The following is a 22,338-nucleotide window of genomic DNA, read 5'->3' as shown; positions in this document are numbered from 1 at the left end:
CTGTGGAAAGGGAGCGACACGCTCACAGATCCCACAAAAGACCGGGACCGGGCACAAGGAGTCTCTCATCTTCAGAGGCGATGCACATGTCCGGGGACCTGAGAACTGGGCGGTCACTCAGCTCAGGGCAGGAGGAGTTCCCTTTCACACCTGCGAGGGACAGCCGGAGCCTCTACCACAGTAGCAGCTTGGTCCAGGAGCGAGGACAAACAGGATCTGGTGTGGTGGATACCATCAGTAATGGAGAGTACAGATACTCCACGGGACGGTCATCCTTAGGGTCAGGCTCCAGGACTCAAAACGAAAGCTCTGGTTGGCGTTCCAGGACTCTAACAGACTATGACGAACTCTCCACTGCTGAGCTGTTAGAGGATGTTTCACCTCAGGACGACTGTGAGCTGGTTAGTGTGGTGGTGACACAGCCTGAGACATACGGAAACTCTGTAACCCTACCCTTAGAGAGCCCCCAGCCAACACAACCATGTACTGTGCAACAAGGAGCGTCCAAATACAACATGGAGGAGCTGGAGGAGTTTCTACAGTCGGTGGAGGCCTGTCTGCCTAAAAGTTTACAACACGCAGGAGCGCACGAGATAGAAGCCTTACTGAACGTCATCGCCTCGTGTCCTGAAATGGACTCGATGGGTTATTTCTCCCCACAGGTGCCCCCGAAAATATCCTCCTCTCTCATATCTGAGTTTTGCTTTTTAGCCGGTCCAACACATTTTTCACTAGATGATACACCTCTTTCGATGAATTGCTGACTTGGTGTTTTTCTTTCATGTCTAATTACACGATGAGTGAAATAGGTGTTGCTCACTAGTTCAGGCTGGAAGTCGGATTGTGCACAGCTGTGCTTTTACTGTTTACTGCTTTTGTAGGAGCTGCCGACTGGTTAGAGAGTTGTTCACGTCAGCTGGATTTTAAACACAAGGCGATGTCGTGGCAGCGGTGTCTCTGGATTCAGAATAGCTTCCTGGCATCACTTCGGTCTGACTTTTTCATATAAGAGAAACGCCTACACACTTTTCTCCCTTACGGCTTAAATATTTATTAACCCGACATTTCAGTCTTGTCCAATCTCCATCAGGACAGGACAGTCCGAATCGCCGTGTTCATAAATGTTTAAGCAGGAAGGGAGACAGTGTGCACGAGTTCTTCTCATTGTTATTAAGTTGCACCTTTATCCAACGCATCTGTCAAACATTTTGGTGTGCAGAGATTTGTTAAAAATGCTAGACCTTTTCCCTAAAAAATGTCTCAATCTAAATAATGACATTTTTAATTCATGCGCTTGTGATGTTTGAGACATCTGATTTGTCGGAACAGAACCATTTTTTGAAGTCATGACAGGGAGGGATACAGCAACTTAACTCACCATAAAAGGGACACTTTTCAGAATTAGTCACTTAACTTGGGCTGTTTCCCAAAAAAAATCTAGTAAAACTGCTGCATCATCAAAATCTCTCTTTTTTTCAAAGTTAGGACAGTAAACCAGGAAGTTTAACAAACTTTCAAATAAGAGTGATCCAATTGTAATTTGAGCACAAAAATAATAATGCTGAATTGTTCCATTTCGTTTTAGGCGTTCCAGAAAGACGACATTGATCCATTGCAGGCGCAGCTCCAAGACATCAACACGCTTGGCCAGGGTCTGATACAGACCGCTGCCAAAGGCACCAGCACCAAGAAGCTTGAGGATGACCTGGAGGCAGTCAACACAAAGTGGAATACGCTCAATAAAAAGGTTATTTGCTTTTCACATGCCAGGATGACTGGTCGATCTCAAATATAAAGAGATATGCCGGTACAACTGGTTGATGTCAAATACAAAGAGATATCAGCTGTGTAATGAGTCATTCTTATCATCTGTTGTCTTATGATGAGCTACTGGGTGCAGTCTGAACAGGTGACATCTATATTTACCATGTTTCTGCAGATCGCCGAGCGTTCGGCCGAGCTGCACGAAGCACTGCTGCACTGTGGGAGGTTCCAGGATGCTCTGGAGTCACTGCTCAGCTGGTTGACTGACACGGAGGAGCTCATGGCCAATCAAAAACCTCCATCTGCAGAGTTTAAAGTGGTCAAGGCTCAGATTCAAGAGCAGAAAGTAAGCTGGCATTAAGTGACACAAACATATGAACACACTCTGCAAATACGCACCCGCAATTTTAATCCTTTCCACTTCGGCACGAGAAAATCCATGTTATGACTTTGCCATTCATCTCATTTAATTGACATCCATTGTTAGACGTGAGTGCGTTACACAAAGCTTTCAGTTTAATGGACGCTTAATTTGTGCCCGTTAGATTTACTGTTTTTCATCACCAGGCAATGCTCGTGGTTGGAGCATGTTAAAGGCGCCCAATAACTCTCCCCCCCTTTGTTCGCCTTTGACAGCTCTTACAGAGACTGCTGGATGAGCGAAAGCCAACAGTGGAGCTGATAAAGAAAGAGGGCGGTAAGGTTGCAGAACTGGCAGAGTCTGTGGATAAGGAGAAGGTTGCAAAAGAGATCGAATGCCTGGGGCAGAGGTGGAACGCTCTGCTCAAAAAGGCTGAAAGCAGGTCTGTATATACACCTGTAGTGTTAAACAACCCTCCAAATGGAAGGCTACTGTGTGCTTCAGATAAATGATGCAAATTAATTTTTCAAGATTTAAAGCAGTATGACTGAATTTGTGTTTTTGCCTAGATTTTGATTTGACAGTATTCACAACTTTCTACAAATGTCCACCTCCTGAATTTCACCCTCACCCTCCTCCTACTGAAGCTTTAAGGGAAAAGTTCAGTATTTTCTGAAATGCACGTATTCGCTTTCTCAACGAATATTATTTGACAAGACTAACCTTTATAATGTTTGTTAGGTGAATATAAAGCAGGAAGCTGGTTAGCTTAGCATTTGTGTCTTTAACACAAACACTTGATACAGGTTGCTTCCTGTTTCCCTTTTTTTCCAGTGTTTGTGCTAAGCTAAGCTAAGCTAAGCTAACTGCTAACTACCTGCTCTACATCTCCTGAGTGGTAAAGTTGTCTGTTTTCTCAAGAAGTGCATTCCTTAAAATGTTGAACTATTCATTTAAGCTTCAGTAGGAAGAAGTGAATTTATGGGTTTGATAAGGGCTAGCTAGCTAGCTTGCTGTTTTCCTGTTACTAGCTTCAAGTGTTTGTACTAAGAAAGTCTGGAAATCCCAGGTGAGCTAGAGGGAAACAGCATGTCCGCTAGCTAGCTGTTTCCAGTTCCAATTGTTTCTGCCAAGGAAACGAGTAAACTGAAAGCTAGCTAGCATTGTCCCCATTTTTCAGTGTTTGGGCCAAGCTAAGCTACGCAGCTCCTGGCTGTAGCTTCAGGTGACATGACTGTACAGACATACTGTAAGAGTGATATGTGTTTTTTCTCCTAACTCTTTGCAACAAAGCAATTAAGGCATTTCCAGAAATGTCCATAAACTTTTCCTTTAAATATTGCTAATGAAAAGCTTGCTAAATGTGTTAGGAGTTGTGATTTTAAAAGAAAAATAATTTAATTTAAGGGTCGGGGTTAAAGAATTTATATTAACTCTCACTTTCCTCCAAGAGCAGATTAGTTCAAAACAGGGCTGTAAAACATTATTAATGTATTTCTAACATTTCCCAGTTTCACATACTTTTAATAGGCCTTGTTGAAATAAACTGTCCTGTCACTCTGTCCATGACTTTCCTCTGGTCCTAATCCACTGTTGTTATTATCTGCATAAATGTGTCAGGCACAAGCAGCTAGAGAGCATCTTAGTGGTGACTCAGCAGTTCCACGAGACACTCGAGCCGCTGAGCGAGTGGCTCGCGGCCACAGAGAAACACCTCGTCAACTCCGAACCCATCGGCACCGAGACGTCCAAGCTGGAAGATCAGATCTCTCAGCACAAGGTAACGTCCTTCGCCTTACATCGCTGCCACGCGTTTTTACGACACAGCTGATTTCAGTTTCATTCATCTTGCTCGTAACTTTAAGTTTTGTGCTTTTCATTATTTCCCATTCCGTTTTTCATTAAAATTTCCGTTTCACATTTTTGTTTTATGTTTGTGTTTTGTGTTTGTGTCATGTCTCCTTGGTTCGTTTCCCATCCCCCGTGGTCAGGCCTTAGAGGAGGAGATAATGAATCACAGTAAAGACCTGTTTCAGGCCGTCAGTCTGGGTCAGATGCTAAGAACTGTGAGCTCAGTGGACGATAAGGAGTTTGTTCAGTCAAAGCTGGACGCCACCCAGGGCAGTTACATCGAGCTCCAGGAGCGGTGCAGGAGGAAAGCTGAGATGCTTCAGCAAGCTCTGGCAAACGCCCAGCTGTTCGGAGAGGACGAAGTGGCTCTCATGAACTGGCTGAACGAGGCGCACACCAGGCTGAACGAAGTGTCCGTGGAGGACTACAATATAGATGTTCTTGAAAAGCAGCTGGCAGAACAACGGGTACACACTCCTCCTCAGGCCAAGCATTATGTTGTCCTTTCATTTTAAGTTGCATCAGTCATGTTTCAGTTGACTTTAGTTATTGGTGTGCCGTCCATTGCTCACAGTAGAGGTCTTTGTCACTCTCACTGGCTTTCTAAGGGTCTGTTTTCCTTTTTAGGCACTGCAAAGGGATATTGAGTTGAGGAAGAAGAATGTCGACCAAGCCATCTCTAACGGGATGGAGCTTCTGAAGCAAACGACAGGCATGTCTAAATTTTTGACTGTCACAATTCATACAGAAAACAATTGCCTCTGTACACATACACATTGTAAGGTTTCCTGCCTCTTTTAGGGAGCAGTTCAATACTCAATCCCTCTCACAATCATGAATAATAAAATGTGTTGAAATCTAGTTTAAAAAAACAGTTTGTCATCATCAGAAAGTTGCTCTCTTGCCGTGAGTATGATGAGAATGTTCCACCAATGACCTTACTTGGCAAACAATAAGCACGTAAACCGCTGTAAAATCTTTTCCACGGATCAAACAAACAAGATATAACATGTAAATGAGTGAGCTAAGCTAAGCCAAGAGCTTGTATTTACCAAATTGCCAAAGTATTTCTTTATATGTCAGTGGGTTTTATGACAGGGTGCAAGTACCATCAGAATTGAAATGCGTGACCTCAGACAACATCTTTATCTTAATCTTTAAGTGAATCTCGCTCTAGTTCCCTGAAGCAGCACATCCTACACCACTATCCAAAAGCTGAAATGCAAAACTCCCTTAGTTAATTAGAGATAATCTGTTATCTGCTTATAGGTGATGAGGTGATTGTTATCCAAGGCAAACTGGACGGAATAAAAACAAAGTACGCCGAGATCAACTCCATGAGCGACACCGTTCTGAAGAAGCTGGAGCAGGTTTTGAGTCTCTCCACCAAGCTGCAACATACCCACGAGGATCTGAGCTCCTGGCTAGAGAAAGTGGAGTCTGAGACCAGCACGTTTGCTGATCAGGAGCCAGTGGGCGAGCAGCTAATACAGGCACAGAGCAGGCAGAAGGTAATTCACCCCTAACGAAATAAATACCTCATTTTATGTCCAACATAAAATACCTCTAAGACTCAATGGGCTGATTGGTTATGCCTAAGCCGGTGTTTTCTGTGTCTCATGTAATCTTGTCCAGGCCTTGTTGAAGGAAACCAAAGACCAGAAGCCAGTGGTGGACAAGCTGAATGAGTTGAGCAGTTCTCTCCTGGATCTGATCCCCTGGCACACGCGTGAGGCTCTGGACAAGCTAGTGACTGAAGATAATGAGCGGTACAGAGCCGTCAGCGACACCATCACCCAGCAGGTCGACCAGATCAACGCCGACATACTCAAATCACAGCAGGTAAACCACAGAAATTAATACACAGCCTTTGCTCATCAGGCTTTTCTATCTGTTTCTTATTATTGGTAATTCCAATTAGGAGTTGAGACATTTTCAGCAGTGGAAAATGTTTTCGGTCTGTTTCCAGTTTGAGCAGGCTGCTGACTCTGAGCTCGCCTGGCTGACTGACGCCGAGAGGAAGTTGATGTCGATGGGCGAAATCAGGCTGGAGCAGGACCAAACCACAGCCCAGCTCCAAGCACAGAAGGTTAGCCTGTCATAATGTGTGTGTGTGTGTGTGTGTGTGTGTGTGTGTGTGTGCGTGTGTCCCTCCATTTAAACAAAGTACAGTAAACACAGCGGCTTGTTTTGTAACATGCAAACTCACCCTACCGGTTTTTCAGATCTTCTCCATGGACATTATGAGGCACAAAGATGCAGTGGATGAAATTGTGAAAACAGGAATGGCCATCATGAACAGCAAAAACCCAGAGGAGAAAGAAATCCTGAAGGTTAAAAGAATTTACTACAGAAAATAACTGAAACAGACAATTACTCATGAAGAATATGCACATAAGTTAAAGTGTCCTCTTGCTTTTCCCTCAGGCCAAGACTCAAACTCTGTTGGAGAAGTACGGTATCGTCAGTCAGCTGAACTCGGAGCGCTCTCTGCAGCTGGAGCGAGCCCAGTCTCTGGCCAGTCAGTTCTGGGAGACTTACGAGGAGATGTGGCCGTGGCTTCAGGAAACCGTGAGCAGCTTCAGCCAGCTGCCTCCACCCGCCATCGAGTATGAAACACTCAGGCAGCAGCAGGAGGAGCTCAGGGTAAGAGCGCGACAGAAGCCGATGCTCAGCGCGGTGCTTTTGTTAAAGTGTTGAAAAAAACGTAACATGTCGCTTCCTCTGCAGCAAATGCGCGAGCTGATCGCTGAGCACAAGCCGCACATCGACAAGATGAATAAGACCGGGCCTCAGTTGCTTGAACTCAGCCCAGAGGAGGGAGTGCCCATCAGAGAGAAGTACACAGCCACAGACCAGCTGTACACCAAACTCAAGGCGGACGTCAAGCAGAGAGCTGCGACTCTGGATGAGGCCATCTCCAAATCCACTCAGGTGTGGAGCAGTTGTTCACAAAGTGTTTTTTTTTCTCAGCTATTTTTTTTTCTTATTATTATATATCACTTTTATGTTAAAAGGAAGAAATGGCTGCTTGTTCTGTCCATCCCTGATAACATTTTAAAGATCTACTAAAATTGTTTGATTGTAATTAAAACTACTTGCTTACTTACTTATTTAATAAAGAAACAAAACAATGGATTATTTTTTTTATAAATCAGATAGCTGAAATAGAGATTACAACTGTCTTAACTAAGAGTTAAGCATTCTAGCTTGAACATTAATTTAAACAGTTATCAAATATCAAGATAGTCAACTGATGAATTGATTAATAGACTAATTGCTTTACTTTTCAATGAGGCATTTATTTACAGAAGATAATGTCTAAAAGTTAAAACTCAAGCGACTTTGTTATTTTTGCATTGTCATATCTGTGCATACTGGACAACGTATAACCTGACAGCAATATATACTAATATATCTGTGAATGGCCAATATTGGCCAATAAAATAGCCGACATGTATCAGTCAGTCTCTACAAGATATAAATTACTTTTACACACTGTAAAATCTGCTGAAGTGACTTTGAAGAATCCATTACCTCAAAATCATCTGGTAAAGGAGACTAATAATTTTAAGTTGTAAAAGTAAAGTCAACATTTAAAATGTAATTGTAGGGTTGTTTCTTCTTATAAATACATACATTTTTTCAACAAGAGAGCCTTCTTGAGTGATATTCCTACAGGAGAGTAAAGTGTTTCCTCCTCCTCCATTAGTTCCATGACAAAATTGACCCGATGCTGGAGTCCCTGGAGAGGATCGCTGAACGCCTGCGGCAGCCTCCGTCTATCTCAGTGGAGGTGGACAAGATCAAGGAGCAGATCTCTGAAAATAAGGCCGTCTCTGTGGATCTGGAGAAACTGCAGCCATCTTACGAGACACTGAGGCAGCGAGGCGAGGAGATGATAGCGCGCTCTGAAGGAGCAGACAAGGACATATCAGCCAAAGGTAAATGTCAAATCATCTTTGTTTTCTTTTTTGATCAATTTGATTCCCTTTTATTTTGAAAGAACTGAATCCAGTTAGGAGAGTTTTACCATAATGGGGCATTGGGATCATTCTCAGAGTCAATAAGGCAAATTGCTTAATAAAAGGTCAATAGGAAGAAAAGGCCTTTCTTTTTTCTTCCCCTATCAACACATGTGTAACCATTCTTCAGATTTTTTGGCTTAAAGAGTTTTGGCAAAGTTTTTGCTCATTGGACTGCAAAAGCTTTCCTCCAGGTGTGGCTTTTATTAGAATGCCATTCTTTTTTTAGGCAAAGGAAGGAAGGAAAAATTAAAGCATGAGACGGATACCAAACAGTGTCTCATTAAACCTGCGATGTGCGGGATGTGTTCCATTTGGCACAAGCAGCAACACATGCTGATAGTTCGTGTTTGTATTCCATATTTAATGCTGTTAATTGATTCGTTGTATACTGATTGTAATTTGTGGTTTTCCAAGCTGTACAAGACAAACTGGACCAGATGGTCTTCCTCTGGAGTGACATCCAGGCCTTGCTGGAAGAGCGAGAGGCAAAGCTGCTGGATGTGATGGACCTGGCAGACAAGTTCTGGTGCGACCACTGTGCGCTCATCGTCACCATCAAAGACAGCCAGGACCTGCTGAGAGAGCTGGAGGAGCCCGGAGTCGACCCATCGGTCGTCAAACAGCAGCAGGAGTTTGTGGAGGTCAGACAGAAGATGAAGCTACATCTTCATCTTCATCACCTGAAGCTAGGCGATTTGTTTTAAACTTCACTGTTTTTGTACTCGTACAGGGATTTAAGGAGGAGATCGACGGGCTGCAGGAAGAGCTTGATGTGGTTCGAAACCAGGGTGCAGAGCTCATGACCGCCTGCGGGGAGCCTGATAAACCTGTGATAAAGAAAAGTATCGATGAGGTAATAAAAGACATTTAAAACCATCTTCACACAGAAATATTTGTCTTTTAGATTATTTGGAGTGTCTGTGCTGATCTTTCTCAGCTGCTCCTGTTGATGTACTTGTGTCTTGTTCCCAGGTGAATTCAGCGTGGGAGAATCTCAATAAGACCTGGAAGGAGAGAGTAGAGAGACTGGATGAAGCCATGCAGGCTGCTGTGCAGTTTCAGGATGGCCTGCAGGTAATTTGATTGCTGCCTCTTTGTATTTAAAGATCTCATCCATACGTGTAATGAGGCCCAGAAAGTGTGTGTGTGACTTGGTTTTTGCTTAAAATAGCACCCTTTCCTTCTCCCTCATTAAAATTCCAGAATATATGAATATGCAAATAAACACATTGTCCCCTAACTCGCTGTAAAGTCCATTCTCAGTGCATGGGCACTGGAGGCTTCAAGTTTCCACTTCCACATTTATGTATGGTAAATGTTCGACCAGGATTGGAGCCAAACAATTTGTGATGTCACAAATAATGTCCGCCTCTTAAAATGAGACCAACTCTGCACTGACATCACTCTACACAGTGAAGCTCAAACATTCAACTGCAGGAACAAAAAGACACACATTGTCGACTGGATTAAAATGAATGTTAAGTTCCACAATTTAATATGAATGTTTTTCGATTGTGACATAGTGAGATCTTTGTGGTAAAGTTCTTCCTAAACTTACCCCAAATCATGATATACTTTTCAATTACTGTTATTTTTTCTTTGTCTTTATTGCAATGATGTAAGGTAACATAGTACATACACTCAAGTACTGAGAGCAAGTTTGAAGTACTTGTATTTTACCTGAGTTTACTAAAAAACACCAGAAAAAATGCTCGATCCAACCCATCAACTGGTGTGATATATGAATACATTTAATTATAAATAATACTTTGATACATGAGAAAATTTACTCTCAGATGATTTAAGACTTTTACTCAAGTTCTATATATATGTGTGACTTTCACTGTTACCAAAGTAACATTTTAACAGAATATCTTTACCCCTACTCATGTATGACTTTGGGGTACTTTTTACAACCCTGCTTTATTGTGTACAACTAATAATAGAATATGCTTGCTCATCAAGACATTTACATGATTGAAAGTTAAACACACACAGTTGTAGCAGCCCTGAGTTGAAAACCACAGATTACGGCGCTTTTTTATTGCACATAATTGAAGTGATGCAACATTTTACAAGAGAGCAAATAATTTTGAAACAATAAACACAAACCACAGCACTTTGCTATATTTGGTTCAAACTTTGACTCATGTGTTCAAAGTTCCTCAAAAAAAGAAAAAGGTCCTCCACACAGCTGCTTGACATGAACTCACTTTAAGGACGATGGTAATGGTTTTTGGTATTTACGTTCAGGGCTTGTTTTTCACAACGGGACGCTAAGTGTGAAACCTGACTCCCTGTGCACTAAGCTTTGCTTTCTGCCACTAACAATGGTTTCCCACCTTGTTCACAGGGTATGTTTGACTGGGTGGATATTCTGGAGAGCAAACTGGATTCAATGTCACCTGTAGGCACAGACCTGGAAACTGTCAAGCAGCAGATTGTCGAGCTCAAGGTACAGTCCTGTTTTCTTGTTTTAAATTCAATTCCTTAACATTACTGCAGAATTCACCGTTACAGAAGCTGTGTCATGTACCAGCTGTGTTAATGTCAAAAGGCGAGAGTTGGCCTGTTTTGTACAGTTACAAAAGCTTGAGCTCCATAAGGTCGTCACTTTGTATTTGATTCACAAAAAGACAGATCTTGTGTTGAAAAGCCATCGACAGTAGTTAAATGTGTATTGTCCATAAGGCTTTTGTACCTCTGTTGACTGATTGGGTGTATCACTGTGTGTGTTTCAGGAGTTCAAAGGAGAGGCTTACCAGCTGCAGATAGAAATGGAGCGCCTCAACCACCAGTCAGGCCTCCTGCTGAAGAAGGTGACGGAGGAGGCAGATCGCTGCGCCATCCAGGAGCCAATGTCTGAGCTCAAGATGCTCTGGGAGAACCTGGATGAGAAGATCATCAGCCGACAGGTCAGGAGAGGGAAACGTGTTCATGTCAAAACATATCTAGACATAAAAAAATCGTCTAGAAAACATCCTCAACAATGTGATCAAACAGGCAGTGGGATGTGTTGTTTTGAACACAGGTTGAGTGCTTTCGCCCGCCATGATATCTGATGTTTTGATCTGTCATTAATCTAGCACAAACTGGAGGGAGGCCTCCTGGCACTGGGCCAGTTCCAGCACGCACTGGACGAGCTGCTGGCCTGGATGAGCCACACCGAGGAGCTTCTCGCTGAGCAGAGAAAGGCTGGAGGGGACCCCAAAGCCATCGAGATAGAGCTCGCCAAGCATCATGTAAGACATAAGTTGATCACACTTTTATTCCACAATGAACCTTTACCCTGTACACTTTAGTCCTTTTGTGCTTCAGATCCATCCACTCAACATCCCTGGCTGCTTTTGTCTCCTCAGGTTCTCCAAAATGACGTGTTGGCTCACAAGGCAACAGTTGAGACGGTTAATAAAGCCGGCAATGATCTGGTGGAATCCACCGCTGGAGAAGAAGCTTCCAGTCTGAAGAGCAAACTGGAGAACCTGGACCAGCGGTGGAAAGGTATCCTGGAGAAGACAGCGCAGAGGAAGCAACAACTGGAGAGTGCTCTGATTCAGGTATGAAAAATAATTTAATTGTGTTGATTCTTTTTTTAATAAGATGTGATTGATTCTATTCTCCGAGGGGAGCCAATATGTCAGTTATAAATTGTTTCTGGAGATTCTTTTCTCCCTCCCCCACTTCTTCTGCATCCTGTGGAGTTTCTATTAATAACTTTTGACATTTTGATGTGAGGAGGGATATGAGAAGCCAAAATAATGAAGACAAGTTTGAAAGGTTTCTCCAAAAACACATAACCTGTCCGAGGATGAGAGGGTTTTCACAGATGAGATTTTGGAGTTTTAAAAGTGCCAAAAGAAATTTAATCAATTCAGTTTACGATTTACGAAGAAAAAGGCTTTAATTCAGAACCTTTCAGGCTTTTTAGTCTATACAGCCGACAGCCAGTTTTGGTATCTAAATGAATGCGAAGAATTAATAACTCACACATCCTCTTCTCTGAACCATAGGTTGCAAACAATGAGTGTGTGTGACACCTTTTGTCCTGACCCAGGTTGTATTGTGTTGCAGGCCCAAGGTTTCCATGGTGAGATAGAAGATATGCAGCAATGGCTGAAAGACACAGAGCGTCAGCTGTTGGCATCAAAGGCTGTGGGAGGCTTACCAGACACGGCCCGGGAGCAGCTTAACGCCCATCTGGTATGTGTTTAACAATATGAGAGGCCGCATACAGATGGCAGGCTCGCGAGGAGACGGCCGTGTCTTTTCTGTGTTTTATCTCTAGTGTGAAAATTAAATGACACTGCAGATATACACTACTGCAGCAAAAAGACAAAAGAAGCCTTTAGAGCGTTTCGAATTGATTGGACCGTGTCAGACTGTAATGAATTTAGGAATGTTTTCCTTTGTTTTCCTTCCATCTCTAATGGAGAATCTCAAGATACTTTCACAGCAAACTCTCCCCGCAGAACCTTCATCAGTGACATCTTATTGAACCAAATGCGATTTTATCAGAACATTATAAACGAGTCCCACCATCCACCACTCTGCTCATTCTTTCACCATTTTTGGGCCTAACATAAAAATAAAGTGCACTGACAGATTCATCACAGTCACTACAGGCACGGCAGACTCACACACTGTCATCCAAAACTAAAGCGAACGGGAGTGTAGCCTGTTTGCTCTCATCGTGCCATTGTGTCTTGCAGGAGTTGTGTTCTGCTTTCGAGGCCAAGGAGGAGCTGTATCAGGAGCTGGTGAACAAGGGTCACCAGCTGCTCGCCGTGTCGCCCGAGGGTCCAGACAGCAACACGGAGCAGGACCTCGCCAACCTGAAGGACAAATGGGGAGCCGTGCAGGGGAAAGTCGCTGAGAGAAAGGTATGTGAGCAGCCAACCAACGCTGCTCCTAATGATTCACAACTCCAGCTCCGAGCCCCAGTGAGAGCCCTCTGACAGACACTTGAGCCGTGACTCTGTCCTTACACCATTCATTATCGGCACCGGGATTAGAGGCTTACAACTACAGAGTGCTGGCAAGGACACACAGGATGTGGTTACACTGTAGATCACAGCAGATGAGTCAGCGAGAAACAACAGTGGTTTGTCTCAAGAGTTGCCATAGTGAACACTTGACAGGAGTGTAAAATAAATAAAAGAGCTTCGGCTAATGTATGAGCCAACACAAAGGCTCATCAGTCATGTTGTTGTTTTTTGAGAAATCCTTTCCTTTGGAACAACAGTTTCTCACTTTTGTGGCTCCAGTAAATAAACTTCATCATTCTACGAAGCTAAAGAATAAATCATCCCTCCCCAACCACTCTCACTCCAGATATGGAGCTCCTCATTGTGGCTGCTGGAGAGTTTGCTGTAGCGTTTTGCTTCCTATTTACTTTGGTCCTGTTCCCAGGAATTCAAAGTCTGCTAAACCTTAGAGCGGCACAGGGTTGCAGCTGCCAGCCGAGACTCTCTGCAGCAGTGTGACTCTCCTGTACACTTTTTTTTATCTAAGAAAAGAAAGGAATTCTGCTGTAGTTGTTCTAATACTCGCCTTTACTCGCTTAGTCGTTATATCCACATTACTGATGATTATTTGTCAAAAATCCATTTAGGTTAGTATTTTTTGAAAGTGCCAGTGTTATAAAAAGCATTCTTCTTTTTTTTTTTTTTTTTTAAATCTTACTGCTGATAACTACTGATGACTACAATATTTGCCTCAAAAAAGTAGTGGAGTGGAAGTATGAAGGAGCAGAAACTGGAAACTAGCTTATGTCGGCTATAGATAGTGGTTGACTGGTGATATGCTGCCCTTTTTCTGTTTTGAGTATGAATTTGAAAGGTGACCAATTCTTACGTATTGCACCTTAAAGCACTTGAGTAAATATACTAAGTTGCATGTCGTTACTGGAAAGCACCAGTGGTCATCAAATTTTCACATGGGATAACAAAAATCGTTATATTTGCTTTTGCTGCCCAGTCGTTTATGCTAATACGATGTGCTTTGAGATGAGAGATACGATGAGATTTTTAAAATATTGAGTTCTGTATTGTGCATCGTGATACAGTCTAAAGATATCATAGTATTATTTTAAGACCATGTTGCCGAGCCCCAGAAATAAGAAATAAAATGCATTTCAATATTTAGCAAAACCCTCAACATGACCCACAGCGTCTGAGAGAAACACATTAATACCCACAGCTCTCATCAGGTTCGCAATGTCATTAACGCAGCGTTTTGCGGTCATGCGACAAGCCAACAAATTGATCTTTTTCCAGCAATGGATGTTTCGCTCATTCAATTAAAAGCTCATCACCTCCCTCTCTGCCTCTCCATCAGCCTCTCCAGAGATGTTAACTTCCTCTGTGTAAATAGAGGTCATGTTTGGCACAATGGGAGTGTAATTGTTTTGTTTTTTTTCTTCCTCCCTCATCGCCTAGTGTTGTAGCAACTGAACGGTTTGTTTTTTTAGCAGTGTATGGTGTGGTACAGGTCAGGCCCGGACAGTTAATCAAAATATTATCGAGACTGCAATATGGCCAAGTGCAATGTTCGAATCTCAGGAGCTGCATTGCTATTTGATATTGCTATTTTTGGTAAAGACTCCAGCAAAATTCACATCATATTTTTATATTTTTGTCAGTGGCGATGAAAAGCATGACTCATGATGTAATTGTGATATCCTTCGGCCCTATTAGGGTTGTAAACAAAGACAGCGGGATTGTTTGTGCTCCCGGATCCAATGATGCTTTGTCTTATAGGTGAAACTGGAAGAAGCCTTGACGCTGGCGACAGATTTCCACAACTCGCTGCAGGACTTCATCAACTGGTTAACCCAAGCGGAGCAGACACTGAACATGGTTTCTCCCGCCTCGCTCATACTGGAGACCATCATGTTTCAGATTGATGAGCATAAGGTAATGTTTGTCCAGAGGGTTACACAACCTCTGAGATGAAATTAAATGCTGATGACAAATGGAACTTTTTTTTTTTTTTTTTAACGTGTGTCTGCGTGATTGCTTTTACTTTTCCCCTGAAGGCATTTTTATACAATTCCATGCTTTTATCCAGCTGCTGTGTCATTTCTTTAGCGAGTGGAAAATTATATCAGTTTCATTTGAAAAAGAGGAGTTTGCATTTGCTAATTCCCCGTTCGGCTTTGCCGTCGAGCCAACAATGACTTAATGACTCCGTCTGTTTCGTCATTCAGTGCATCGCTCATTACCACATCAGTCACATGAACTAAATTACCTCCGCTGTCGCTGCCTTTAAATACAGTAACACCTACTCTAACAATCTCTCCACCAGATGTTTGTGACAGAGGTGAACTCCCACAGGGACCACATCATCGAACTAGACAAGACAGGAACACACTTGAAGTACTTCAGCCAGAAACAGGATGTGGTCCTCATCAAGAACCTGCTGCTCAGTGTGCAGGGCCGCTGGGAGAAGCTGGTGCAGCGCTCCGTCGAGCGAGGCCGTCTGCTGGACGACGCCAGGAAGAGAGCCAAACAGGTACTCTTCTGTGAAATGTTAAATTGGGTTTGAAATAGGCATTGTTAACTGCTGTTAGGGGCTTTTTATTATCATTGGAACACTGTGGAAATAGTATATGCAGCCTGTTCCTTGTTCTGTCTGCAGCGTATTACAGCCTTTTCATTAATGTGTCCACGGGCCTGAAAACTTAATCATGTAAACGTTTAACAGGACTCGGCGATAAATCAAGTGAAGTCATACCTTTCTGAAACAATGTGTTTGTTTCTTTGTCCTTCATTAGTTCCACGAAACTTGGAACAAACTGATGGAATGGCTGGACGAATCTGAGAAGACTTTGGACTCAGAAGTGGAAATTGCCAACGACCCGGACAAAATCAAGACACAGCTGGCGCAGCACAAGGTGACCGAGCATTATCTTATCGCACAAGTTAATATAACGAGGGACCTTTGACAGCATCTACAGCACAGTCTCATTTATAAAACAACTCAGTGTCAGAATCATGAGACAGCACCATGTTTAATGTGTAATGTTGGAGGAAATCCCAGCAGTGAAATCTATTTATGGGAATTACAGTATCTACTGAACGCATTAGTCGTGCATTTGCTCAAGTTACCGACTACCCAGTCCCCTCTGGTTGTCCCAGCACTGTTATGCTAGGATGTTGTGCTAATCCTATCATAATCCCGGGATGGACCAAATGTTTTAGGGGTGACCTTGCTTTTGGATACTTTTAATCTCTGTGGAGGACTGGCTCTTGACCCTCTTTTTTTTAGTTTCCCACCACAGAATAATGTCTTATTAATCACAAAAACACACACAAACACAGATTAGGATGCTGAGAGTAATGGAAGAAAATCCTCTAAAATGGTTCACTGTAAAGAAATCCACCACACTAGACTGTAATCAGCTCGTCATAAATGCAGTAGTGGTTGAATGATGAGCCTGATGAAATGTTTTTAATCCACAGGAGTTCCAAAAAGCTGTGGGCAGCAAGCACTCAGTGTATGACACCACAACACGAACGGGACGGGCCCTTAAAGATAAAACCTCCCTTCAGGATGATAATCAGAAGCTGGACGACATGCTGAGCGAACTGAGGGACAGATGGGACACTGTCTGTGGCAAGTCAGTGGAAAGGTAAGGATTCGTCTCGCCACAGTTGTTGTAGTTGTTGTTGTTTTTAACCCCCGTCAACTACTAGTCTTGCAGTACTAGTAGTAACAATTTGTGTTCTCCTGCAGACAAAACAAGCTAGAGGAGGCCCTGTTGTTTTCCGGCCAGTTTACAGACGCTCTCCAGGCTCTCATTGACTGGCTGTACAGAGTGGAACCTCAGCTGGCTGAGGACCAGCCCGTGCATGGAGACATAGACCTGGTTCTCAACCTGATAGACAACCACAAGGTAGGAATCAAAGCAAGACCACACCACAGCATGATGTAAAGCTACAAGAATCCACTGTTGACATGCTAAATGAGTGCTGGTCTTCAGAAAAGTCTTTAGAGGCAGCATCAAAACCAAAAGCATAAATCTTTCACTGCTGCACCAACACAACCCTTTCCTTGCCGCACTGATTGTTACTTATTACAATAGCAAACAAAGGACACTTAAACCACGGCAGGGTTGGATTGTCTGTTCAAACAACAGAAGAACCACTATTGTGGTACCTTTCTACTCCGAGATCTTTGAAGTTTTCTGTCCAGCAGAGATGTCTGGAAACTGATGCTGTCCTGTTTGCTCATTTCCTGTGTTATTATTCATAATAACTGCTCTGCATCAGCAACACAGTAATCTTGTTATTGTTGCACCAACAGCTGTGACGCTGTTGAAGTTGAGCATTGTATTTTGTAATCAACAAGTAAAATTGCCCTTTGTTTTATTGAAATTATATCTAAAGTGTTACACTGATCCTGTCATTATGATAATTACCAAATCTGACTCAAATCTTGCATATCAATGTCACAATGCTCCAGGAAAACCCTAATCCTATTTGTGCTTCTTCTAGTCATGAGTAAATAGCTTACTTTGTGATGTTTGACTGTTTCCTTTGCTGACTGCTCCCTGCAGGTTTTCCAGAAAGAGCTGGGAAAGAGGACCGTAAGCGTTCAGGCCCTCAAACGTTCAGCCAAGGAGCTGATTGAGAGCAGCCACGATGACTCGTCCTGGGTCAAAGTCCAGATGCAGGAGCTGAGCACTCGCTGGGAGACGGTGTGCAACCTGTCTGTGTCCAAACAGGCCCGGCTGGAGCAGGCGCTGTGTCAGGTACCATAGTTTCTGCTGTGGTCGTTAGATAGAAGGGTAAAAAACTGTCTGTGTGAGTCTGACTGATGTCCTCTGACTGCAGGCTGAGGAGTTTCACTCGACTGTTCACATCCTGCTGGAGTGGCTGGCCGAGGCAGAGCAGAGTTTGCGTTTCCATGGCAGCCTGCCTGATGATGAGGAAGCTCTGCAGGCACTTATCGAACAACACAAGGCAAGAAATACAAATAATGTTTTTTTTTCTTGTGCTAAACTTTACATTTATAATTAAGTGTCATAGTCTGACAATCTTGGTTGTTTTTGCCCCCCCCCCCAAAAAAAAGTGACATGCCGGCATGTTAAACAGTTAAGACATTGATTCTGTGATTGCAGCCTGTCTTCTTCTAGGCCAAATATGCAGCATTATAGATTCTTTTTTCAACTATGATTTCATCTAACTGAAATTGCTCTGCCTTGCTCCAGCGTTGAATGCTTCAATTTTATGTTCCCTGAAAACAGTCCAATTTTATATCTGAACTCTTTTTCCATTTGCTACTTTTAAGGAGTTCATGAAGAAACTGGAAGAAAAGCGAGTGGCTCTAAATAAAGCAACCAGTATGGGAGAGGCTATTCTGACCATCTGCCATCCAGACTCTATCACGACCATCAAACACTGGAACACCATCATTAAGGCCCGGTTCGAAGAGGTCAGTTCACAGCTGCATGCTTGCATACATGCCTTTCAGCTCTGTCATAGCCACAGGTATGACTGAACTACACAGTTTGGATGATTCAAGCTGCAGCGATTATGTTTTTTGGATTGTAGTTTTAGCATAACACTTGTAAATGAAATTGCTTTGCCTCTGTATAGTATGACTGATGTGTGTCATGTAACCATTACAGGTGCAGGCTTGGGCCAGGCAGCACCAGCAGCGACTGGCCACGGCCCTCACTGAGCTGCTAGCCATTCAGGAGCTGCTGGAGAATCTGCTCACCTGGCTGCAGTGGGCTGAGACCAACCTCAACGATAAGGACAAGGAGGCGCTGCCACAGGAGATCGAGGAGGTCAAAAGCCTCATAGCAGAACACCAGGTAAAGAAAAACTGCAGATAAAAGTAATCTATATCATTTTTCTTCAAGTGAGGAACCATTCTGCTCTGATCTAAATTAAACTGGTCGTCTGATTATAGCTGTTGACTGAACTGGAATTATACTTGCTTTTTTTTCCCGTGCAGGCATTCATGGAGGAAATGACCAGGAAGCAACCCGATGTTGACAAAATCACCAAGACACACAAAAGAAAAGCTGCAGTGGAGCCCCCAAACCAGTCGCAGATCCCCGTGCTTGGCAAAGGAAGAACAGGAAGTATGTATCCCACAATTATTACCCCTCATGGAGCGTGACCCCAGCCATCTGGCCTAGTGTTGATTCACTGCAGGGTGACGCGACATCCTCATCTTGTCCATTTTAGCACCTGGAATGATGTCATTGTTAATCTCTTCCTCCTGATTGCATGGTAAAGGTGTTTGTCTTTCCCTCACAGGAAAACGTTCTCCCACGCAAACCATGTATGCGTCAGCAACGCAAGCTCCCATTGAGACCAAGAACCCTCGGGTTAACCTGCTGGTCACCAAGTGGCAACACGTGTGGCTGCTGGCTCTGGACAGAAGGAGGAAGCTCAATGATGCCATGGACAGGCTGGAGGAGGTAATCAAGCAGAAACCTGCTCTCAGTATGGCTGGGTGAAAAAATATCTATTTTCCATATTGATCAGTATCAACATTTAAAGAATATGTATTGTGATAATGATGCCAGTTTGAAGAGTATCTTGATAAAGCCATTATGTTAAAGCTAATAAATAAAGCTGAGCTGTGCAAACATGGCTTGGTTTTGAATACATTTAGTAATTTGATCAAAAAATATATTGAATAACATCTTGGTGAAAAAAAACAAAAAACGTTTTGCATTTATTTTTTATCTACAAAAAAATACAAGTAAGCTTGCCTGGTAACTAATGTGTGGTCCACTGGATAGTTGGATGATACCTTCTCATGTGATTGGAAAGATTTGTTATATTCATCATTGTAGTTTCCTTGCTTTCCTGTTTGTTTAAATCAGCCATGTATATTTTCTGTGCAGCTGAAAGAATTTGCCAACTTTGACTTCGATGTGTGGCGGAAGCGCTACATGCGCTGGATGAACCATAAAAAGTCTCGCGTTATGGACTTCTTCCGCCGCATTGACAAAGATCAAGATGGCAAGGTGACCCGACAGGAGTTTATAGAAGGCATTCTCTCCTCCAGTAAGTGTCAAACACACAAACTTACAACTGTACAGCATTTTGCCAGCCTACAGAATGCTTGTTTTCTAACTCTAACCGGCACTTCTATAGAATTCCCCACCAGTCGTCTGGAGATGAGCGCTGTGGCAGACATATTTGACAGAGACGGTGACGGCTACATTGACTACTATGAGTTTGTGGCAGCTCTTCATCCCAACAAGGACGCTTACAAACCACTAACAGATGCTGACAAAATTGAGGATGAGGTGACACAAACTCTCAAGCCCAGAATTTCTAAACTTGGAAACATATTTCGGGAACTGTGGTGCAATAAAATGTCCTCTTTCTTTAGGTTACACGTCAAGTAGCAAAATGCAAATGTCCAAAACGATTCCAAGTGGAGCAAATTGGTGCCAACAAATACCGGGTAAACAACATTTCAACCTTTTCAACTCATTTTTATTAAAGTACGTTTTAGCAAACACAAGCGATGCCATGATTCATATTACTGTTTGAAATACAATAAGCTCACTTTAATGAAAAAAGGTAGGTGCTGAATGTGCTGTCAGAAAAGTTCAATGCATGCTAAAAACTCTAACTTTGTATGTTTTTTATTGTTCTTCATCACCAGTTCTACCTTGGAAACCAGGTACATGTGAAAGTCCTCTTCTGTTTATTAACCTTATTGTTCAGTGCCTTATCAAACCTTTTTCATTTACCATGTTTGTTTTCCAATTAACACTCTCTGCCCAGATTCCTGGCTGATGTTTACACACTGAAACTCAGAAGTAGAAATAAAAATCCACGGCCATTTGATTTAATCATTAAGGAACACTGGCCTGAGATGTGTTTTTAAATCTTACAATTTTATGGTAGCAGATTTAAGATGACTAACGAAAGAATCATTAAATGCCCAATGTATTTAGGTTTTATAGTGTTTTTCCTCATTGTTCTGTTTTGTTTTGAAATTCCAGGTGATATTGAGTGTATTAAATGTTAAAGTGTCTGCTTTTGAGTTTCAGACAATACAATTTTAAAGTGCTAGCACCATTTCAGCCCATATTTTTATTGGTCCATGGGCATAAATTCATCTGCTGGGCAGTTTGGAAAATAATGCTTTCTGTGTGCTTGCCTTTTGGTGCTTCAGTATCATGGGAATGATTTACCTCAACATTGGCTGACATACTTATGTGTTACTGTTACTTTCATAGTCGGGCAGCCTTGATGATTTCAATGAATACTTTTATTTTCATTGTACCTACTGAGCTAACATGTCTTGACCAAGTGCATGTTGCAATTTAAAAATTCATTGCTGATATGGGTTCATATGCCTCATGTGCTTTGTGCAGCTTGTTGGATTTAGATTAAGAATGGGATGTGTTAGTAAGAGGGGATAGGGGCTGCAGTGGTGGTTTATGAAGTAGTTTGTTTTCATGTCTCACACAACAATTGAATTGAAATAATTCTTTCGACAGTTTGGTCTGGTTCACTGCTTACATGACTCCTTAATCGGCGATGAGACAATAGCAAACAGGGAAAATCAAAATCTTACCCCCCACCTACACGTTGCGGTTTTGGAAAGCTGTATTCTGGTAAATGGTTATTCTTAAGATGTGTCTTGTGCCTCTTTTTTCCTCCAGATCATCATCACCTTTAATGTATTTGATCACTAAATTCACCAGTGGCATTAAATCATTCTTAAATCATATAAGTGCAAGATTCTGTACCAGTTAAAGAGATGTCATATAAGATAGTAGGCACTTAAGCGGAGGGTCATCAGTGTTTGGTCATGTCTGCGTGTCACACTGTGGTGGATTAGACAGAACCGATCTGAACCATTCCTCATGTTGTTCCCAGTGTGTCATTGGAGCTAGCTGCATTGGATCTGCATCCGTGTCAATGCATCCCGAGTATTTTTGAGTCGTAGTTGTAGAAAAAGTGCCACAGAGTGCTGGATTGCAGGAGATTGCTGTTTGTCCCGCTTGATCATGATGTGAAATTGTTTTCGTTGACAGAAAAGCATGCGGCTGTGATTGTGAATGATGTTTTCGTGCTAATGCTCATGGTCACATCCAACTGGCTGACTCCCCCCGTCACCTCATAAACCATTCACATCCATAACATGCTCAGTGTTCTTAATGTTTGGTATGTGTGGTTGGTGAGACGAAGGCAAATTATTATACACCAGTGCCCCCTGGTGGTGTAATAACGTGCCTTCAGTTGATGTGTTTTTTTCACAGGCTTAACCTGCAGTAAATGACAGCAAATTGCTGACAGACGCCGTTACAACCTGAAACAACAAGTTAATTGAAATGATTAGAAT

At 42.6% G+C, this 22,338-nt stretch overlaps 1 protein-coding gene across 16 annotated transcripts in view; it reads left to right on the top strand.

Moving 5' to 3' along the window:
• Positions 1-22,338, top strand: part of dst (dystonin) — a 118,892-nt gene that overhangs the window by 89,639 nt on the left and 6,915 nt on the right. For 9 of the 16 annotated variants that reach the window (XM_037123976.1, XM_037123973.1, XM_037123978.1 and 6 more), the window contains 38 exons: positions 1,586-1,747; positions 1,940-2,110; positions 2,401-2,567; positions 3,746-3,905; positions 4,117-4,443; positions 4,604-4,688; positions 5,246-5,487; positions 5,612-5,818; positions 5,946-6,065; positions 6,202-6,309; positions 6,404-6,622; positions 6,707-6,910; positions 7,689-7,920; positions 8,419-8,645; positions 8,735-8,857; positions 8,977-9,078; positions 10,358-10,459; positions 10,746-10,919; positions 11,091-11,246; positions 11,364-11,561; positions 12,076-12,204; positions 12,714-12,884; positions 14,763-14,918; positions 15,310-15,516; positions 15,779-15,898; positions 16,467-16,636; positions 16,741-16,900; positions 17,564-17,758; positions 17,841-17,969; positions 18,298-18,441; positions 18,638-18,826; positions 18,970-19,099; positions 19,278-19,441; positions 19,874-20,036; positions 20,127-20,281; positions 20,368-20,442; positions 20,647-20,664; positions 21,491-21,607. In XM_037123976.1, coding sequence (XP_036979871.1) covers positions 1,586-1,747; positions 1,940-2,110; positions 2,401-2,567; positions 3,746-3,905; positions 4,117-4,443; positions 4,604-4,688; positions 5,246-5,487; positions 5,612-5,818; positions 5,946-6,065; positions 6,202-6,309; positions 6,404-6,622; positions 6,707-6,910; positions 7,689-7,920; positions 8,419-8,645; positions 8,735-8,857; positions 8,977-9,078; positions 10,358-10,459; positions 10,746-10,919; positions 11,091-11,246; positions 11,364-11,561; positions 12,076-12,204; positions 12,714-12,884; positions 14,763-14,918; positions 15,310-15,516; positions 15,779-15,898; positions 16,467-16,636; positions 16,741-16,900; positions 17,564-17,758; positions 17,841-17,969; positions 18,298-18,441; positions 18,638-18,826; positions 18,970-19,099; positions 19,278-19,441; positions 19,874-20,036; positions 20,127-20,281; positions 20,368-20,442; positions 20,647-20,664; positions 21,491-21,607 — 6,078 coding nt within the window. Of the gene's footprint in view, positions 1-1,585; positions 1,748-1,939; positions 2,111-2,400; positions 2,568-3,745; positions 3,906-4,116; positions 4,444-4,603; positions 4,689-5,245; positions 5,488-5,611; positions 5,819-5,945; positions 6,066-6,201; positions 6,310-6,403; positions 6,623-6,706; positions 6,911-7,688; positions 7,921-8,418; positions 8,646-8,734; positions 8,858-8,976; positions 9,079-10,357; positions 10,460-10,745; positions 10,920-11,090; positions 11,247-11,363; positions 11,562-12,075; positions 12,205-12,713; positions 12,885-14,762; positions 14,919-15,309; positions 15,517-15,778; positions 15,899-16,466; positions 16,637-16,740; positions 16,901-17,563; positions 17,759-17,840; positions 17,970-18,297; positions 18,442-18,637; positions 18,827-18,969; positions 19,100-19,277; positions 19,442-19,873; positions 20,037-20,126; positions 20,282-20,367; positions 20,443-20,646; positions 20,665-21,490; positions 21,608-22,338 lie in introns of those variants that run through there. The other 7 variants (XM_037123988.1, XM_037123981.1, XM_037123982.1 and 4 more) reach the window with 4 other exon arrangements.

Source organism: Acanthopagrus latus, chromosome 15 (assembly GCF_904848185.1).
Source record: "Acanthopagrus latus isolate v.2019 chromosome 15, fAcaLat1.1, whole genome shotgun sequence".
Taxonomy (NCBI): domain Eukaryota; kingdom Metazoa; phylum Chordata; class Actinopteri; order Spariformes; family Sparidae; genus Acanthopagrus; species Acanthopagrus latus.
Note: the sequence above shows the minus strand (reverse complement) of the source record. Positions and strands in the feature narration are given on the sequence as shown.